The following is an 18008-nucleotide window of genomic DNA, read 5'->3' as shown; positions in this document are numbered from 1 at the left end:
CTAAATTATCAACTTTTTACTTTTATAAACATTTGAGTGTATTACAATTTTATATTATACATTTCTTTTTCAATTCAAATTTTCAGACGAAAACATTGTATTTTAGTAGTCAATTTATAGGCAATTTGCAACAGCTATTTCTCATGGAAAAAAGACACAGACAGACAGTAATCATTCAGATCTGTGGAACTGACTGACCATGAAAACTGACCTCCTGCAAACCATGCACACAGAGATATGCCGACCCATCCAGCAGCAGCATCTTCATGATGAACTGAATAAAGACACATCTTATGTCGTGCCCAAAATGTAGGGCAAGACTCAAAGCTGCAGGCAGTAAAATGTTCTTATAAAGGCAAGATCCAGGTGCTGCTCGCTGCAGTGCTTCACAGACATACCACGTCGTGCCAGTGGCTTGTCACTCTCACATGCAGCAACAGTGGGCATGGTGCACTCGCACTCTCGGAGGAAGTACTTTTCCCTTGATGAGAGAACGAATCCAGGCAATTCTTCACAAAAATGACAAGGTTCAAAAAAAAAAAGTTTGCTCCAAGGCACCAAGGGTATAAAGCTGTTTAGAAAATACACAGAAGTGAACAGCCTAAAAAAGGGAATTAGTTCTTAATGGAGAATCTATTACTGCTGTAACTGGTGTAATAATCACTTCAGATAGATTACAATCAAAATGCACATTGATTAGACTGTGCTGTGTGAGAGAATGTCAGAACAAAGAGCATTCCCACAGGCACTCGGGGCACTGGCTGGAAAGTGCTCTCAGGGGTTCTTCTCAGAGCCGGAGAAGCTGCACATCATTTGTATTTGTAAAATCCTTCTCCAGTCTTCTTGCCAAACTTGTTCTCTGCTACCAGCTTATTCAAGAATGGGCTGGGCTGATGTAATGGGTTCTTCACATCTATTTCATGCCACCCTATTGAGAGGAGGGAAAAGAACTCAGGATGAAGTGCTGGGTTTATTTTTACACCTTGGCATTCCCAAGGGCAAGTCTGGAGGCCTGCCTCTGCTGTGGGAGAGCCCCCAGGCATGGCGCCCCTCTGGCCACCACTGCAGAGGCACCAAGGAAGGCTGTGCTGGTGCAGTCACATCAGCCCCAAAGCTGCTGCACTGCCACCCACCTGTGCTGCCTGAAGCCTAGCCCTGCTATGGCCCTCCTGCTTATCCAGTGTCTTCTCAGAAATCACTAAGGCCAAAGGCCCAAGTACACTGACAGAAGCCATTAATTTGCTTCTGTTAGTTAACTATCACTGACACAGTTAACTTTCAGAATACACGATAAAAAGTCTGCATTCCTGCCATTGGTATTTTGCATCCACATAAAATTCAAAATTTAATTCTTCAACTAGTATTCTGTGAAACTTGGGAACAGATAGCTACATTCAACTTCAGTAGTCCAGTTTTAATTATTATTTTTACCCTGTCTTCAGAGCTATTACATTACAATGGATATATATATTTTTAAATGGATGTGTATCTTGCTTGCAATAGAGGTTACACAAATCAATTTATGTGATAAAATAATACATTGTACCAATGTCAATTTCCTGGGATTTAATATTGTACTATGGCTATATAACCATTGGGGGAAACTGGGTGAAGGTCACACAAGACCTTTTTGTGCTATATTTTGTCTTCAAGGTTACCCTGTTAAAGAGATACTAGACAGTCACATTCTTCCTTCTCCTGCCATCTGTTCATGAATCCTCAACCTGGTAAGGCAGGATTTTGGAAGGTCTTAATTAAGACCCCTGCTAACTTGTTTTTAAAAGGCATTATAATTTACAGTTCAGAAAAACTACCTCAACTCAATAAAGACAACAAAAAATTCCAATTCCTACCATCCACGATGAACTTTGTAGTATCTAGTCCGACATAATCTAGAAGCTCAAATGGGCCCATGGGGTAACCGGCTCCTAATTTCATAGCAGTGTCAATGTCTTCTTTGGATGCATCACCTAAGGAGAAAAGGGCAGCACTGGGTCACCACCACCTTTCCTTGAATTCTCCCTATCACAGGATTAGCCCCAGAATTACTAGAATTTTATATGCTTGCACAATAAAAAAAAAATGTCTTAAAGTGAGACTTTCTGGCTTGGGTAAGATTTCCTCTCTAAAGTACATGCCAAAGAGGTCATAAGATTTTATTTGTTTTTTTGAGACAGAGTCTTGCTCCGTTACCCAAACTGGAGTGCAATGGCACAATCTTGGCTTGCTGCAACCTCTGCCTCCTGGGTTCAAGTGATTCTCCTGCCTCAGCCTCCCAAGTGGCTGAGACTACAGGTGTGCACCCCCATACAGAGCTAATATTTATATTTTTAGTAGAGACAGGGTTTCACTATTTGGCCAGGCTGGTCTCAAACTCCCAACCTCAAGTGATCCTCCCGCCTCAGCTTCCCAAAGTGCTGAGATTACAGGTGTAAGCCACAGTGTGTGGCCCAAGATTTTCAAAGCTACTGCACCACTGAGGTGAATTCTGGAGTACTAATACCCTGTTCACTGAGACAGAAGCCTCCATGCCTGGAAACTTCAGCTACTTTCAAATAAATTGGGATTTTCCAACTCTGGAATCATTTATTAAAATATCATTTAATGCTACAGCATATTTTTGATTTATAAATAAACTTTCTTTAAAAAGAAAACTAAGCTTTCTGCTTTTGTATGTATAGTTATTGTATGTATTTTTTTCCCCTAGTTTTTTGGGTTTTACAAGTAAGGAGTACTCCTCTGGCATCACATTCACACAAATCTTTTAGTCAAGATACCTTTTAAAGAAAATCCCAAACCTGAGTTAGAATTGCCACACATGTTTGGAAGTCTGTTGAGTAGACTAAGACAACGATCAATGTGCTTTTCCCTTGGAAATTTACTCTTACTATGTCCTTTGGCCCCAAGAGGCCTTTATAGAGAACAACCTGTTCCCTTTCTTTGAAATCAGAAAAGTAGAATAGTCTGCAACAAGTGGCTATCTAGAATTTTGTTCCAAACCATAAAGAAGTCAATCAGATCAAAGCTAAAGAAAAGAGGGAAAAATGTTAAGACACTCAGAGAAACTACTTAAACATTGATAAAGATGACATTTTTTTTTTTTTTTTTTTTTTTTTTGTGAGACGGAGTCTCGCTCTGTCGCCCAGGCTGGAGTGCAGTGGCCGGATCTCAGCTCACTGCAAGCTCCGCCTCCCGGGTTCCCGCCATTCTCCTGCCTCAGCCTCCCGAGTAGCTGGGACTACAGGCGCCCACAACCGCGCCCGGCTAATTTTTTTGTATTTTTAGTAGAGACGAGGTTTCACCGTGGTCTCGATCTCCTGACCTTGTGATCCGCCCGCCTCGGCCTCCCAAAGTGCTGGGATTACAGGCGTGAGCCACCGCGCCCGGCCAAGATGACATTTTTAAAAAGCATATAAAGTACTAAAGTAATGCCAAAGGATTTCAAGGCATTATAAGGTGATTAAAATACATCTCAATTATTTATTTTGGTTGACATTACTAATAACTACACTAATCAGGATTAGAGATGCCTGAGAAATCATGATTTGAGTGTTAGGCCATAAGAAAGCAAAAAAACAAAAATAATCATATAGGCAGCCTCATTCATTCATTCAACTTCTATTTATTATGTAGCAGGCACCAGAGATGTAGAATGAGACAAAGATAAACAAGACAAGCATTCAAGGTACTCATGATATAATGGGAGAACTCAGATGTGTAAGCCAAAAGCTTCAACACAATAAGACCTGAAGATTCATGACTCACACAGCTCTGTGTGAGAAAAGATGGACAGATTTACTCACACTGCCAGGGCTTCACCAAAACCACCCCCATGCCTGGGTCCTGGAAGATGAAGGTAATCCTGAGATGAGCAGACCAGGAAGGGCATTCTAGGTAGAGAGAACAGCACATGCAGCGGGAGGAATGGGAAGGAACACAGCATATTTGGGGTGTGGCTCTGAAGCTTAAAAGTGGGTTCTACTCAGAGGATTTCATTAGGAAGCCTCGCGGCTTCTGTGCTGATAGAGCCCCGGAATGCTGGAAGTGCTGGCCTCACAGGCTCCTCAGGCTTGGGATAAGCTCCCTGTTCTTAGGGTGCTGCCCTCGGACATCTTTGGGGCTCAGTCTCTTACTTCCTCCAGGCCTCTGCTCAGGTGTCATCTTTCAGAGAGCCTCTTCTCCTCCCTGCATATATAAAAGAAGCAACTCCCTGAACTAAAGAAAAGGCCAGGACAAGACTCTTGCCATCTCTTACTATATTCTTCCCTACAATTACTCATCACAACCTAACATGCTTACGTACTGGTTCATTTATCATGGGCAGTCTCCCTGGGACAGAAACCTGACAGCATAATGGTTGCAACTCAGCTAAAGTCATTTAATGAAATCTATATTCAAGGACAAGACAATGAACCCTAGAAGCAAGGCTGTAATTGCAGATTCAGAGACTCACTTGAGGACTGTTTTATTTCAACAAATAGTACGAAGATACAGCACATGATAGAAAAATATCTAAATAACCCTACAAAGTCAGCACAACTCAAAAAATCCTGTTCTCAATAATGCAGAGAAAAAGAGGCAAACTTTCAGAAACAGAGAAATAAAAATTGTTGTGCCAAGTGAGAGTTAGACATGGAATCATGTTTTAAACGAGTAATTCCTCAACTTCTTTAGAATCAAGTACGTCTGACAATCAGACATCCTCTCCATAAAAAGTGCACATATACCCCAAATTCTGCATCAACCTTAGGAGGTTCATTGGACACCCTCTCCCTCCTCCCTCCAGTTAAGAGCCCCTAACTCCAGACAAGACAGCAAAGGAAAGCTTCCTCAGTAAACTCCAGATCAGCACAGCTGAGGGCCTGGGACTTGCCCAACTTCTGTTTCCTTGGCTGGCTCAGCAGCACCACCTGCCAACCATTCTTAGCATGAACAGAGGCACCCAGCAACAACTCAGAAACAGCATTTTTACTCATCAGCAGCTGCCTATGTGCCCGCCCTACACAGGCACTTTGGGGCAAATAAAGATGAAGAGGAGCCAGAGTGCCCCAGAAGAGAGTACAGTAAGGGAAAGAAAACACCTGCCATGCCACAGGGAAGACAGTGACAAGTGACCCAAGGGAGAGCCAAAGCATGAAGAGTTGTGATGACAGAGATGACATCCAGCTGGGAGCTCTGCAGACACTCAGGTGGGGCCATGTGGGAATGGCGGGAGTAGAATCTGCGGTGATGACAGCAGGGGCAGAGAGTGGCCAGAAGGAAGGCTCTCTGGCAGAGCCTGTAGATGGCAGGTCACCAGAGAACCACTAAGCCTGTCTTGAGCAGGGGCGACAATGTGAGCAAGATGTCACATGGTGACTGGGGGGCAGGCTCATGTTCCTCCCAGGCCTGCTGCCAGCAGAGCCCTCCTGAGAAGAGCTGACCATTTGGCCCCACCGCCCTGCCCACGCTGGCAATTAGGAGTGGGTGCCTGGCAAAAGCAGCGATCCACTGTCAGACACAGCCTATCCAGCCTCTGTCCCTCTGACCCACAGGGGTGACAGTTGACTGGGGCATGCATCAGGCCTCAGTCATAGTGTGAAGGAACAAGAGCAATAGAAGAGTGAGGACAGAGCTGGGACACTGGGAAAGAAGGCCCAACATGGAAGCCACAATGAGTGGACAGACATCAGAGCAAGAGGGCATGAGCCTCCACGAGATCCTATGGGGACTGGCGAGAAGTGCTCGTGGCGGGGGCCCAGTCATCCAGGAGGCCCGACCCATAACATCCCACACGTCCTTCCAGGGAGCCTGCGCCACTCACGGCAGCACTGGGGACACCACGGCATGCAGCCCCAGGTGGATCAACAGTGGGGGACAGGAAGTTCTCCTTGCATGAGTTCAGAAACAGTCACAGAGCATCTGCCGAGGCTGTGCAGGGGGTGTGTGGGCAGATGCAGTAGGCAGTGTCTCAACTTCCTGGACAACATGATACTTTCTCAGTAAGCGCGGTAGTGGGGACCAGTCAGGAAAAGACATGAGTAGCGTGAATTTCTCTGCTACCTGAGGAACCTCATGAAGGCAGCCAGACTGGGATGGGGAAAAGCTGGGATGAACAGGCATGACAGGAAGGAATAAAAAGTGATGAACAGATGTGGCAGACAAGAAAGGGAGTCTCCAGATGCTTGAGGCTTCAAGGTGGAACTGTGGGACGGAAATGGCATGGTGAGCGTGCTCTGAGCACTCCTCTATGTTGGCTAAGAGGAGGGAGCAGGCGGTGGGTGGGGGGACATGGTAAGAGGCCTGGGGTGTGACTATAGTGTGCAGTGGGGAACCAGCACCCACCCCAGGCAGGGCACCCAGCTCCTTCAGAAGCAGATTCTGAGAAGGTGGTGGAAAGAGAAGCAGGGGGACCAGCAATGATAGGCTGTTGAAGCCCATGCCCACAGAAAGCTAAGAGCATGTCCTGAAGCCAGGTCCTGCTTCTCCAGCTTCAGCCCACAGGTGGCCAGGGATGGTGAGGGCCAAAGGGCACGCACCTATGCAGAAAGGGACCACAGACAAGAAGAGGGCTTTCAACTTACCATCTGATACTTGGTGCACTGGAGAATGTATCAAAGGGACAGTGAGGAAAACATCATCAAGAGGTGGATCTCTCACATGCTACATTCTAAAACATTACATTTTGTTTAAAAAAAAAAAAAAAAAAGACATACAACTGCCTTTCAAGGTAGGGCAAAATGCTCCGTGCTTTCTTTGAGGTGTAATTAGGCATATTTGTTGATAGATAAACATAGAAGTGTTGGTTTGATCTTGGAGCAAAAGTGAGGCAATTGCTTCCATAAACCACAGAGAAAAGTTTTAATATTTAAAGCAGATTTTGAGGAAGCAAATGTGCTTTCATCTCTCTGGAAGAGCTGGTGTAAATGTTTTGTTTCAAAAATGACACTCTCAGGAGTGAGCATTTATGAATGAAGTAATTGAAAACAATTACACTTGCTTTTCATCCAGTCCTATTAAGGCTTGTTTGCCTTTGAAGTAGATATGATATCTACCTTTCCAGAAACCAGGGAGTGGAAGCAAGCAGGAGGATGCAGATCAATTCAGAAGCCTGGACCCTGTCCCAAGCGATATTTCCACAGCAGAGAAAAGCACTCTTTGTCAATCAAGTATTGAGGAAAACTGTTTAGACCATTCTTAAGGTTACAAAAACTACATCATGACATCATTCAGTAAGGACAGACACAAGACTACTAAAAACTGTCCTTACCACATATTGGCCTTGTCACATATTTGTCATCACCTGTCAGTCACAAGTTTTAGAACCTTAAGGAACTTTCAAGATCCCCTAGCCTAGTGATTTTTACATTATGATAATTTTTAAAAGCAGTAAACCTTTTAATCAAAAGCAGAGATCCAGGATATCAATCTGGGCTGGCTGTGCAATTGCTCTGGCTGGGACTATAGTTGGGGTGGTGGGAGTTCCAGAACCCTTTCTCAGAGGCCTCACAGGGAAGCCAGGAGGCCCTGGGAAAACAGTGAAAAAGGTACCAGGGCCCATGGTGCAGCTGAGCTCACACAGCTAGAAAACAGACACTGCTTCCTCCATTGTGCATGGCCCGACCCCTGCTAGAGACACTGAGAATTCCAGACAGTGGCGCCAGGAGCTGAGGCCTGCAGCTCCTGGCCTGGGTCAGGAAGGATACCTCGTTCATACAGCCTGATTGCTTCCATGAGGTATGGAACCAGGAGGCGGTTCACAATAAACCCAGGAGTGTCCTGTTTTGGGAGAGAGAAAAACAAAAAAACTAGTAAACTTTCATTAAATGGCATCTTTTGTGAAGTCACCAAATCGCCCCTTCTTACCCTGGATCATGTTTGCCCCCATTTATCAAGCTGTACATTTTCAAAATTTGCAGCACGGCTTTATATCTATCTCATATGACAATTTATCCAACAATCATAGTACTTAAAAAAATTCAAACCCAGATGCCCCACTGCACAGATCCTGACATAAAGGCAGATCAAGGAACATGGGTGACCTGGAAGAGCATGGCTTTGGGACAGGCAGATTTGGGTTCAATCTTGAATGCAATGGTCCTTCTGTCATTCTGAACCTCAGTTTCATCATCTTTGAATTGGGGGTGACAGTTTGTCTCAAAGTTGTGAAGATAAATCAGAAAACACATAAAATGCTGTACACACAGCCCTACACTCATCCTTTTACTCCTCCTCTTTCCTCCCACTTCCCTTTCAAGAATCGACAAAACGTCACACTCCACCTTGAACAGTCCTCAAAGGAGGACTGCTTTCCAGGCTCCTTGGAGCCAATCCTAGGCTACTCAGCATCTTCTCAGGTTCCAGCGCACAGTGCAGTGGAGCTGACTTGGCGGCAGGTGCTCTGACAAAGGAGCAGAGCCCCTACAGAGAGCTGGCCTTTCACGGCACACCCCTAAGACCTCTGCATCCTGGGGTGGACCCTGTGCCACACACGCCTTTCATCTGTTTCCCTTCTCAGTAACTAACATTAATCATCTCTCCGGAGGACAGGTGTGGGATCTGGATTTTATCTACTGATCTCTTCTGGGGATTTGTACAGAAAAACAGGTGATTTTTTGTTGAAGCTGATTTCCACTAGGCAAATGGTGCCTCCTCTTTGGTCAAAAGGCTGTGATCCTCCTGAGGGCAGAACTCCTCACCCTGGCCCAAACTCTGCATTCCATTTCTAGCACACACTAGGTACTTCCTTAATGTCTACATTACAGATGACCAGGCACTCCTCACAGAGCTAACCTGAATGCATGCTGGGAAACTGGACAGTAACACAAAGGATATGAACCTCCTTTAACCCTGAGCAAACTGAAACCAAGTCCTAATCCCATCTACTGCCACATGAGCACAAAGATGCACCAACAAGTTTTATCAGCTTAATTAAGATTATGAAACAATACAGATTTTATAATTGAGGCAAAAATACTCTTTTCAACTTCAAAAGGTTCACTATAGAAACTCAAGATAGGGTACCTGAGAACATGAAGCACACTATATGTAAGGTCACAAGTCAGAAAGCAGCCTGAGAAAAACATTTGCTCCAATTAGAATAGTTAATATCTTCTTGAGAAAAAGCTCATAGAGCTCAATAAGGAAAAAGTGCCAAGACTCATTAAATATTTAGACTCACTGGCCAGACGCAGTGGCTCACGCCTGTAATCCTAGCACTTTCGGAGGCCAAGGCGGGAGGATCACGAAGTCAGGAGTTCAAGACCAGCCTGGCCAACATGGTGAAACCCCGTCTCTACTAAAAATACAAAAATTAGCCGGGTGTGGTGGTGCGCACCTGTAGTCCCAGATACTCAGAAAGCTGAGGCAGCAGAATCGCTTGAACCCAGGAGGTGGAGGTTGTAGTGAGCTGAGATTGTGCCACTGAACTCCAACCTGGGTGACAGTGCGAGAGTCCATCTCAAAACAAAAAACAAAAAACAAAAAACAAAACAAAACAAAAACTCACCAGTAATTAAAAAAAATATGCATTTCTGCCAATAAGATTATCAAAGGTTTTTTCCCCCATGGTAATAACATTTGATGCTATTGAGAATGCAGAAAGACAGATGCTCTCAGTATACTGGTGCAATGTGAAGAGATATAGTCTTTTTTTTTGGCGGGGGGGAGGGTCTCGCTCTGTTGCCCAGGCTAGAGTGCAGTGGCGTGATCTCAGCTCACCGCAGCCTCCACCTCCTGGACTCAAGCGACCCTCCCACCTCAGTCTCCCAAGTAGCTGGGACCACAGGTGCATACCACCATGCCCAGCTATATTTTTGTAGAGAGGGGTTTTGCCATGTTGCCCAGGCTGGTCTCAAACTCCTGGGCTCAAGTGATCCACCTGCCTTGGCCAAAGTGCTGGGATTATAGGCGTGAGGCACCGTCCCTGGCAGAAGACATAGTCTTTAAATAAAGTAATTTTATTTTATGTAATCAAATTCATATTTTTCAGATTCTTATTTATTAAACACATTTTATTTACTATACTTACTGTGTGCCAGGTACTGTTCTAAATACTTTAAAAAATTAATTTATTCATTCCTCATAATAACCCTGTGAAACAGGTACTATAATTATCCCTATGTGAGGCATAAGGACACTGAGGCACAGCGAGGTTAAGTAGCTTGCCTAAGGTTACACAGCTAATAAGTGCCGGTGCCAGGATTTGAACCCAGTCGGGCTAGTTCATACCCTTAACCTTTATACCACACTCCCCTCATGAAATCTCACTAGGGAGGCACATTCCAGGCATATTAATGTCCCTCTTCTATGTCAGGTATTGGTAAAGTACAATACTGTAGGCCAAATCCAACCCACAGTCTGTTTTTGTAAGTCAAGTTTTACTGGAGCACAGCCATACTCATACTGCATATACTGTCTATGGCTGTTTTCAGGCTACAACAATAGAACTAAGTACTTGCAACAGAGACTGTATGGCTGAAAATATTCACTATCTGGTCCTTTACAGAAGTTTGCTGACCCTTGTCCTATGTGGTTGCCATATGCTGTCCAGATGCCTCATCGAGAGCTTCAATAACTGACCCAGAAAGACCCTCTGAAAGCCCTTAGAATACCACACAGAAAGAGTTCTGGAATGACCTAACGAGAACAACTTAATGAGAATAAAGAGTTCCCATCTCTGCAGCTGCCGTGGCCACTCTGATGGAAGACTGAATCATTACTTTGTAAATTAATGATTATGCTGCTGAAGATAATCATTAGCTTTTCCCTATACTTCTGTTTCCGTATCTTTTTGTCTTGCACAGATGTTCTTTTCAATACTATTACTACTTTCTTCCACTAACAAAGCATAACTGGGTAAGAAAGTACAATCATAACATCCAATTATTAACATGATTTTAGAAATCTAGATGACTTAAGACTACGGAACTAAACAAACAAAAAATGGGCATTAAAACATGAGACTCCCTAACAACACTTTACCTATGGACAGGGAAGAGCAGAACACACAAGCCTGCTTTCTTCGGCTGCTGGAGTCCACCTCAACAGATGGCTTCTTCAGATGATTCATGAACAACATGATTTTTCATGAGTTAGTACAGTACTGTGAGTTCAAACTCGAGAATATTTTAGAAAGCAAACGTTTGCTATGAGAACTATAATGATATAAAGGATTATGGTTTTAAAAAAAAAAGTAGATGACTTATATGTAAATCTTTGTAACGGTGTAGCATTTTGTGACAAAACTACCCCTTAACAAAAACTGCCAAGTCATGCATAAGTATAGTCCCTGAGTTTTGGGGGAACTAAAGAAGAACTAAAGCAAATCGAGAAACTTAAGGTAATCAAAATAATTACCTTCAGGTAGGTTATCATTTCAGCAACTGGGATTATTTTATATACAATAACTGGGTAGCTTAAGAAAGGGGAAAAAAAGACGGAAGTCAAGCAGGCTTTTCACTAAACCATGCTGCTTCTTGAAAAACAAAACAACAAACAACAAAAACATAATGCAACTTTCCGGTGAGAAACAGGTTCCTTACTGCTACTTTGGCAGGTTGGTCACTTACTGTCTTATCACTTATTTCACCATCTGTAGTATTTTTTGCAAAAGTAAAGCCCTCATTTTCTGTGAGGGATGTATGTATTTACCAGGCTGTACCTGACACACAGGGTTCGGACTCCCAGCGGCCCAGTAGAAGTTAAAGCTGATAGGGCAACCAAAACCATTTATGAAAATGCAGCCATTCATTAGGAGACAAAAGCCAGGACCTAGAGAGCAGTACTGTGTCTTCTACTCAGCTGGAGTCCTCAGCTCCATTCAGGTCTCAGACTATCCACCTAATGGCCTTAGGCATGGCTTAGGAGTCCAGTTTCCCTGTCTGCAAACTAGAACAGGAGGCGCAGACTGCTCATTACAGCACGTGGACAAGCTTGCAGTATACAATGCTCCCTCTCACATAATTCTATGAGAAGAATTCTACCAGGAATAAGTCAGGGTCCAAGAAGAAAAGAACCACCTCCTTCCCAAGCTACCCATACTCTTACCTTGCAAGCAACAGGATGCTTTCCCAGGGCTTTGCTAAAGTCTACCAAAGATTCAAAAGTCTTCTGGCTGGTCATTGGTGTTTTAATGACCTGGAAATGCAAAGCAGAGAATTATGACCAGAGTCAGCAAGCAACTTCAGTAGAATGGTTCAAGGAATGATTGATCAAAAGGTTCCATATAGGCAACAAAAATAGTTTGAGTTTCAGCATAGAAGTAGGAATCTCAAGCCAGAAACAATGTATTTCCCAAAATGACTATTTTAAGACAACAGAGGCCGGGTGTGTTGGCTTATGCCTATAATCCCAGCACTTTGGGAGGCTGAAGCGGGCAGATCACGAAGTCAAGAGATCAAGACCATCCTGGCCAACATGATGAAACACCGTCTCTACTAAAAATACAAAAATTAGTAGGGCGTGGTGGCGGGCGTCTGTAGTCCCAGCTACTTGGGAGGCTGAGGCAGGAGAATAGCTTGAACCTGGGAGATGGAGGTTGCAGTGAGCCGAGATCATGCCACTGCACTCCAGCCTGGGTGACAGAGCAAGACACTGTCTCAAAAAAAAAAAAAAAAAGACAACAGAGTACTGTAGAATGTACAAAATCAAGGCTTAAAATACAAGTGTGTGTGTGTACGTGTGTGTGTGTATGTGTGTGCACAGGACAGTTTTACAGGCTTTGTTGTTGAGACAAGCCTGGGTTCAGTTGCACCACTTACTGGCTGTGTGTTCCTGAGTATGTTTCTTGAAACTGAAATGACACTGAAATCTCTCTGTTCACCTCAAGGAGAATGAAGTTAGATTGGGAGTAAAGCACAAAGCCTAAGCACAAATGCTCAATAAATGCTGACTTCTGTTATTTAATTATTTGAAGTCTGGAAGTATATGATGGTTGCCCTTAAAGTCCTCTGCATGGGACCTGACCTTCTATTATAGATGATGAGGAGCCCCAGGAAAGTGAAGTAATTTGCCAAAGTGACAGGTCTCCTGGATTCCTACCTGAGTATTCCTCCCATGACTCCACCCTCTGCCACACAGATGCTCTAGAGGCCAGCGGCCCCTTGGCTTTAGAACATATTCATCCTGCTGGGGAAGGCTTTTATTACAGCAAGCGGGGCCTGCTACCTGCTCCAGCAGCCCTCCTGACCTCTGTGAGGTGCAGGCAAGGACACAAGGGCTGTCCTACTGGCTTCTGTAGGAGACAGCATCAAGCACAATGCCTCACACAGTCAGCCCTCAGTAAGCATTTACAGAACTCATGTGTCGGGAATTATATTTTGGTAAATGGAAAGAACCAGATGAAGTTTATATATATATATATATATATATATATGTAAAACGTAAAGGCCAGTAAAGAACTTCAATCAGAGTCAAAGAGTCTACTTTGACCCTTTGGGGCATGTCTTCACTGTGCAAGAGGGCCGTCTGACTTGGTGAACTAATGAGCTAGTGTCTGTGCAGGGATGAAAGGTGCTACATAAATGAAGAAGAGTTCTCACTCCTGTTTCATGTGATCACAGCCTGGGCTATGGTGTCATGTCGTGACACCAAGAGAAGTGAATGGATGGAAACAGAAAAAGACACAGTGAAGATGGAGATGAGGAGGACGAGAAAGACCAGAAGCTACCCTGTGGGTACCACAAATCAAACAGAATCCCACAGCTGTTTGAAAGGAGGTCTAAAAAGTCTGCATCAAAACCACAGACTGAGCTGGGACAAATGTTGCTGACTATGGAGTTTTCAAAATAAGTTTTTGGTTTAAAGGAGTTAACAATAGTGAAGGTTTGTTGTTTTTTTTTTTAAACAGGAGAGACGCATGTTTAGTCACTCATTCATTCATTCAACAAACAGTAATTTGTACAGATATACTGCTCATAGTTACAACAGAGTCTGAAAAAAAAATACATACATATACATTTAAATGAGCCCAGTCCTAAGTAAAGGAGCCACTCAGCTTATTATACAAGTCATTTTGGTGTACACCACCAGCAACACAAGGAAGAGTTAAAGTTAAACAATAAAAGCTGAATAGAGAAGAATACTTTTACAAAATACTTTCTAGAAAATAGCAGCATTTGCTAAACATCAGCTATTAACAGCCAGCACACTACACTTCCAAAGACAAAAGCATACATTACCAGATAAATGCAGTTGAAAACATTATTAAAGTAAATCTACAGAATGTGTCTACCTCTAAAACACTTATATATACAATATAATAACTAAAGAAATTAGTCCCTAAGTACTGAAATGTTGGAAATGCATGCCACTTCTGTGCTCTTATCTGCATGAGGATGAACACTATTTCTTCTGTTCCCCAAACCCCTCCCCTCATTCTTCAACTTCCTCAAAAAATCAGACTTGGGGGATAGGAGAAAATAGGAAGAAGCTGAGAAACAATGTTAGCAAGACAGAAAAGTCCTACTGCAAGATAGTCGAAGTTGTCACTTGAGAGAAAACTAAAAAAATGGCCATTGTTATGATTTATTAAAAATGCTTATGCTTAGTGGCGGGGGAATGAGGAGGATAAAGGAAGGAAAAGGAGTTGGAAAAGGCAATAAGGAAGAAAACAGATGATACACAATCCCAGAGAGGCCACAGTCAGTCTCTGGAGGTTTACCTGGCCCTACATCACCCGCATGGCAGCATAAGCGTCCCCCACACTTCGCACGGCAATAACTCCTCAACCTCAGAACAAATGATACTTTAATAGTGGCTGCTTCTCAGACCCTGTAATTAGGGCCCTGTAAAAGGCAAGTTGCCCCATTTCAGGTGCAAATTGCCTACTGTGACTCCAACTCCAACATATTGGAGTCTCCAAGCATTCCAAATAGGATGCTGGGGAAACCCTCCCTGCCTCCTGCCTCCACCTTCCAGGTTTGTGGTCAGGAGGCTCAAGGCTATCAGAATCTGGTTTTATATTTTTACTTGTACGGTTTTTTTTATTTGATATAGGATCTTGCTATGTCGTCCAGGCTGGAGTGCAGTGGTGCAACCACAGCTCACTGCAGCCTCAACCTCCCAGCTCAATCAATCCTCCCACTTCAGCCTTCCAAGTACCTGAGACCACATGCGTGTACCAAAACACCTGGCTGATTTTTTATTTTTTGTAGAGATGGGGTCTTGCCATGTTGCGAGGCTGTTCTTGAATCCCTGGGTCTCAAGCAATCCACTTACTTCCACGTCCAAAATTCTGGGATTACAGGCATGAGCCACCGCATCCAGTGGGAGCTGGTTTTAATAGCTCTGATCACAACACACAGGAGACGTACCTCATCTGGGGACAACGCTAAGGCACCGTTACACGGGGTCAGAATTAACCCCAGGAACTGTGGACAAGCTAGTAGAACGGATCTAATGAGAACTGCATTTACAGCATGGGCAAGCTGACCTCGACGAGATAATATGAACATGTGTAGCTGCCCTCTCCGTGGTCCCATCAAGCCTGTGGTTTCTAGTGCTGCCTTCCCATTCTGATGCCTCTCAGCACTGACCATCAGCTCTGGCACAAATAAGTAAATGACATTCCACAAAGTTAACAGCCCTTCTGGACATCACTGAGCAAAACACAGGGCTGCGAAGAAACAAAGCATAGGGGCCTTCCTAGATATGAGCCTCAGGGACAACCTTCTACCCTCAGGTTAAAACCCATCCTAGGTAACTGGTGGCAGGGCTGATGTAACACAGAAAAGCAGGACTGAGAGAGCTGGCAGAGCGGGCAGACACACACAAGCTGATACCCACTGACCTCCACAAGTTTCATCAGGGGCACTGGGTTGAAGAAATGGAGGCCAGCGAATCGGTCTTGTCTGGTGGTGGCATTGGCTATGCTTGTAATCTGCAAGGAGGAAGTGTTGCTGGCAAAGATTGTATGTCTGTGAAGAGAAAATATGGTGGCGTATCAGAGTGAATCTCATCTTTCGAAATAGCATGACTCTTGGGTGCAACGCGCAAGGTGACTAGTTACTGCCCCATCTGTTGTCCTGACCCATTGGAGGAATCAGGGAAAAGACACATCTTCATACAAGAGGCTGAAATCAAGTGATGCTTCAGTTTTTACATTTTGAAATTTGAAGGTAAATAAAATTGGAATTTCCTGTTCCAAAGGGATATTTAACTTTCACCAATCCTTCCTTGATTTTCCGGAACAAAATTTCCCCTACCTACTTGTATTAACTTCCAAGGTATGTGAGATAACAGGTGGCGGCTAATTAATCAAGCTATTTAACCAATTCCAGTCACAAATGAAACTCTCAGTGATCAAAGAATAATGAAAGAAAGAGACCTAAAAGACAAAAGTCTAAATGAACACATAAATCCTCAATCAGAAACATCTGATAATAAACATGAATTAAGATACTTTCCCTCAAGTGAAAAGCTTTATTTTTCCATTGGATGGAAATAAAAATTAAAACAAGGAAACCAACATGGTTCAAAAAAATTTTAAGGTTACACAGGTAGATCTGGGGAAAAGAGGATATAGGCATATGCATATATAAAACACTAACTTATTAATTTAAAAAAATCCATACTGACTTAAACCAAATTTAGTTTTTTAAGGTCACAGTAAAGTGGGGTGCCAAAGGCATGAGAGGAAAAGCTTTAAAAAGGCCAACTTCCAGGCTTTCCTGCAGCGCCACCTTGTGGATAAAAACATACAAACCGGTCTGGTGCTGATGCCAACCAAGATGGCCTGTGACACGGCAGGAAAGGCAAGGATCCCTTACTGACCAGACTTGGGGGTTCCTGCTTACCTAAAAAGCAATACTATAATCTGCTTAAGTCCGGTGGGAGGAGAGGAGGAAGAGAAGGGGGAAGAAACCAGTTATTTGGAAAGGAGGGAAGAGAGGTAAAAGGTGAGGCCAGTGTGGGTAGGCAGTGGAGAGACTTCTCTTTCCAGGTAGGAGCACATCTGCCTTCTCCAACAGCTTCCAAAGTAGGCCATTTAAAGGCCAGGCTTTCCTTTTTTTAAAAAAAAAATGACATTTTTTAAGGTCTTAATATTTCAGTTTTCAAAGTTTCTCGCTTTGGTCATTGGGGAAAAAAATAAAAAGTATTCCCCATTACAGAAGGTAATGAAATAAAGATCTTCTTCCAATAACAATGTGTGTGGGCAACACAAGCACTCTTCAACCACACAACCTGCACCACAAGCACCTGGAACCACAACAGCAGAGCAGAGACAGCCTGGGCCCAAGGCTGAGCCAGCTGTGGCTCCATACTCCCCTTAAGAAAAGAAAGGGTTATTTTAAAGATTAGTATTACAATCGTAATACCCCTTTTCATAGAACGTTTGAAGGGCCATTCACCTGCAAAAATGGGAAACTCGGGCACATTTGGTAAAACAAAGTGACATCAGAGCCCGGTTCCAGGTCTCACCAGTCCAAGGCACTCCGGCGCATTTTATCAGAAGGAGGAAATGATCAGCAGACCTCTGTTTCTGCCCCTCCCAAGAGGGTCAGGCTGACTCTGTTCCTAAAGGTCTCACACTGTCTTCTCTCAAGACATTGTGTTTACATATTAAACACAGGACTGTCTTTTTGTCTACAAAAAAAGTGTACTCTGGGCTGGACACGGTGGCTCACACTTGTAATTCCAGCACTTTGGGAGGCTGAGGCGAGTGGATCACTTTAAGTCAGGAGTTCAAGATGAGCCTGGCCAACATGGCAAAACCCCATCTCTACTAAAAATACAAAAATTAGCTGGGCATGGTAGTGCATGCCTGTAATCCCAGCTACTAGGGAGACTGAGGCAGGAGAATCGCTTGAACCCGGGGGCAGAGGTTTCAGTGAGCTGAGATCACGTCACTCCACTCCAGCCTGGGTGACAGAGCGAGATTCAGTTTCAAAAAAATAATAATAATAAAAAATAAAGTATCTTATATTTTCCTGGACACATCTGTCTTGAACCATCTTTTGTTTTTCCCATTCTGACACTCAGGTACCAAAAAAACTACTTTTCTTTTTTTTTTTTTTTTTTTTTTTTTT

At 43.6% G+C, this 18008-nt stretch overlaps 1 protein-coding gene across 1 annotated transcript in view; it reads right to left on the bottom strand.

Annotated features, from left to right (window-relative positions):
- HADH (hydroxyacyl-CoA dehydrogenase) overlaps positions 1–18008 on the bottom strand; it is a 46237-nt gene continuing 28229 nt past the window's right edge. The window contains 7 exon segments of the mRNA XM_025385223.1: positions 1–928; positions 1854–1970; positions 2778–2817; positions 2820–2830; positions 7686–7758; positions 12028–12117; positions 15770–15896. Coding sequence (XP_025241008.1) covers positions 810–928; positions 1854–1970; positions 2778–2817; positions 2820–2830; positions 7686–7758; positions 12028–12117; positions 15770–15896 — 577 coding nt within the window. The 3' untranslated portion in view covers positions 1–809.

This window comes from Theropithecus gelada, chromosome 5, assembly GCF_003255815.1.
Source record: "Theropithecus gelada isolate Dixy chromosome 5, Tgel_1.0, whole genome shotgun sequence".
NCBI classification, from domain to species: Eukaryota; Metazoa; Chordata; class Mammalia; order Primates; family Cercopithecidae; genus Theropithecus; species Theropithecus gelada.
Note: the sequence above shows the minus strand (reverse complement) of the source record. Positions and strands in the feature narration are given on the sequence as shown.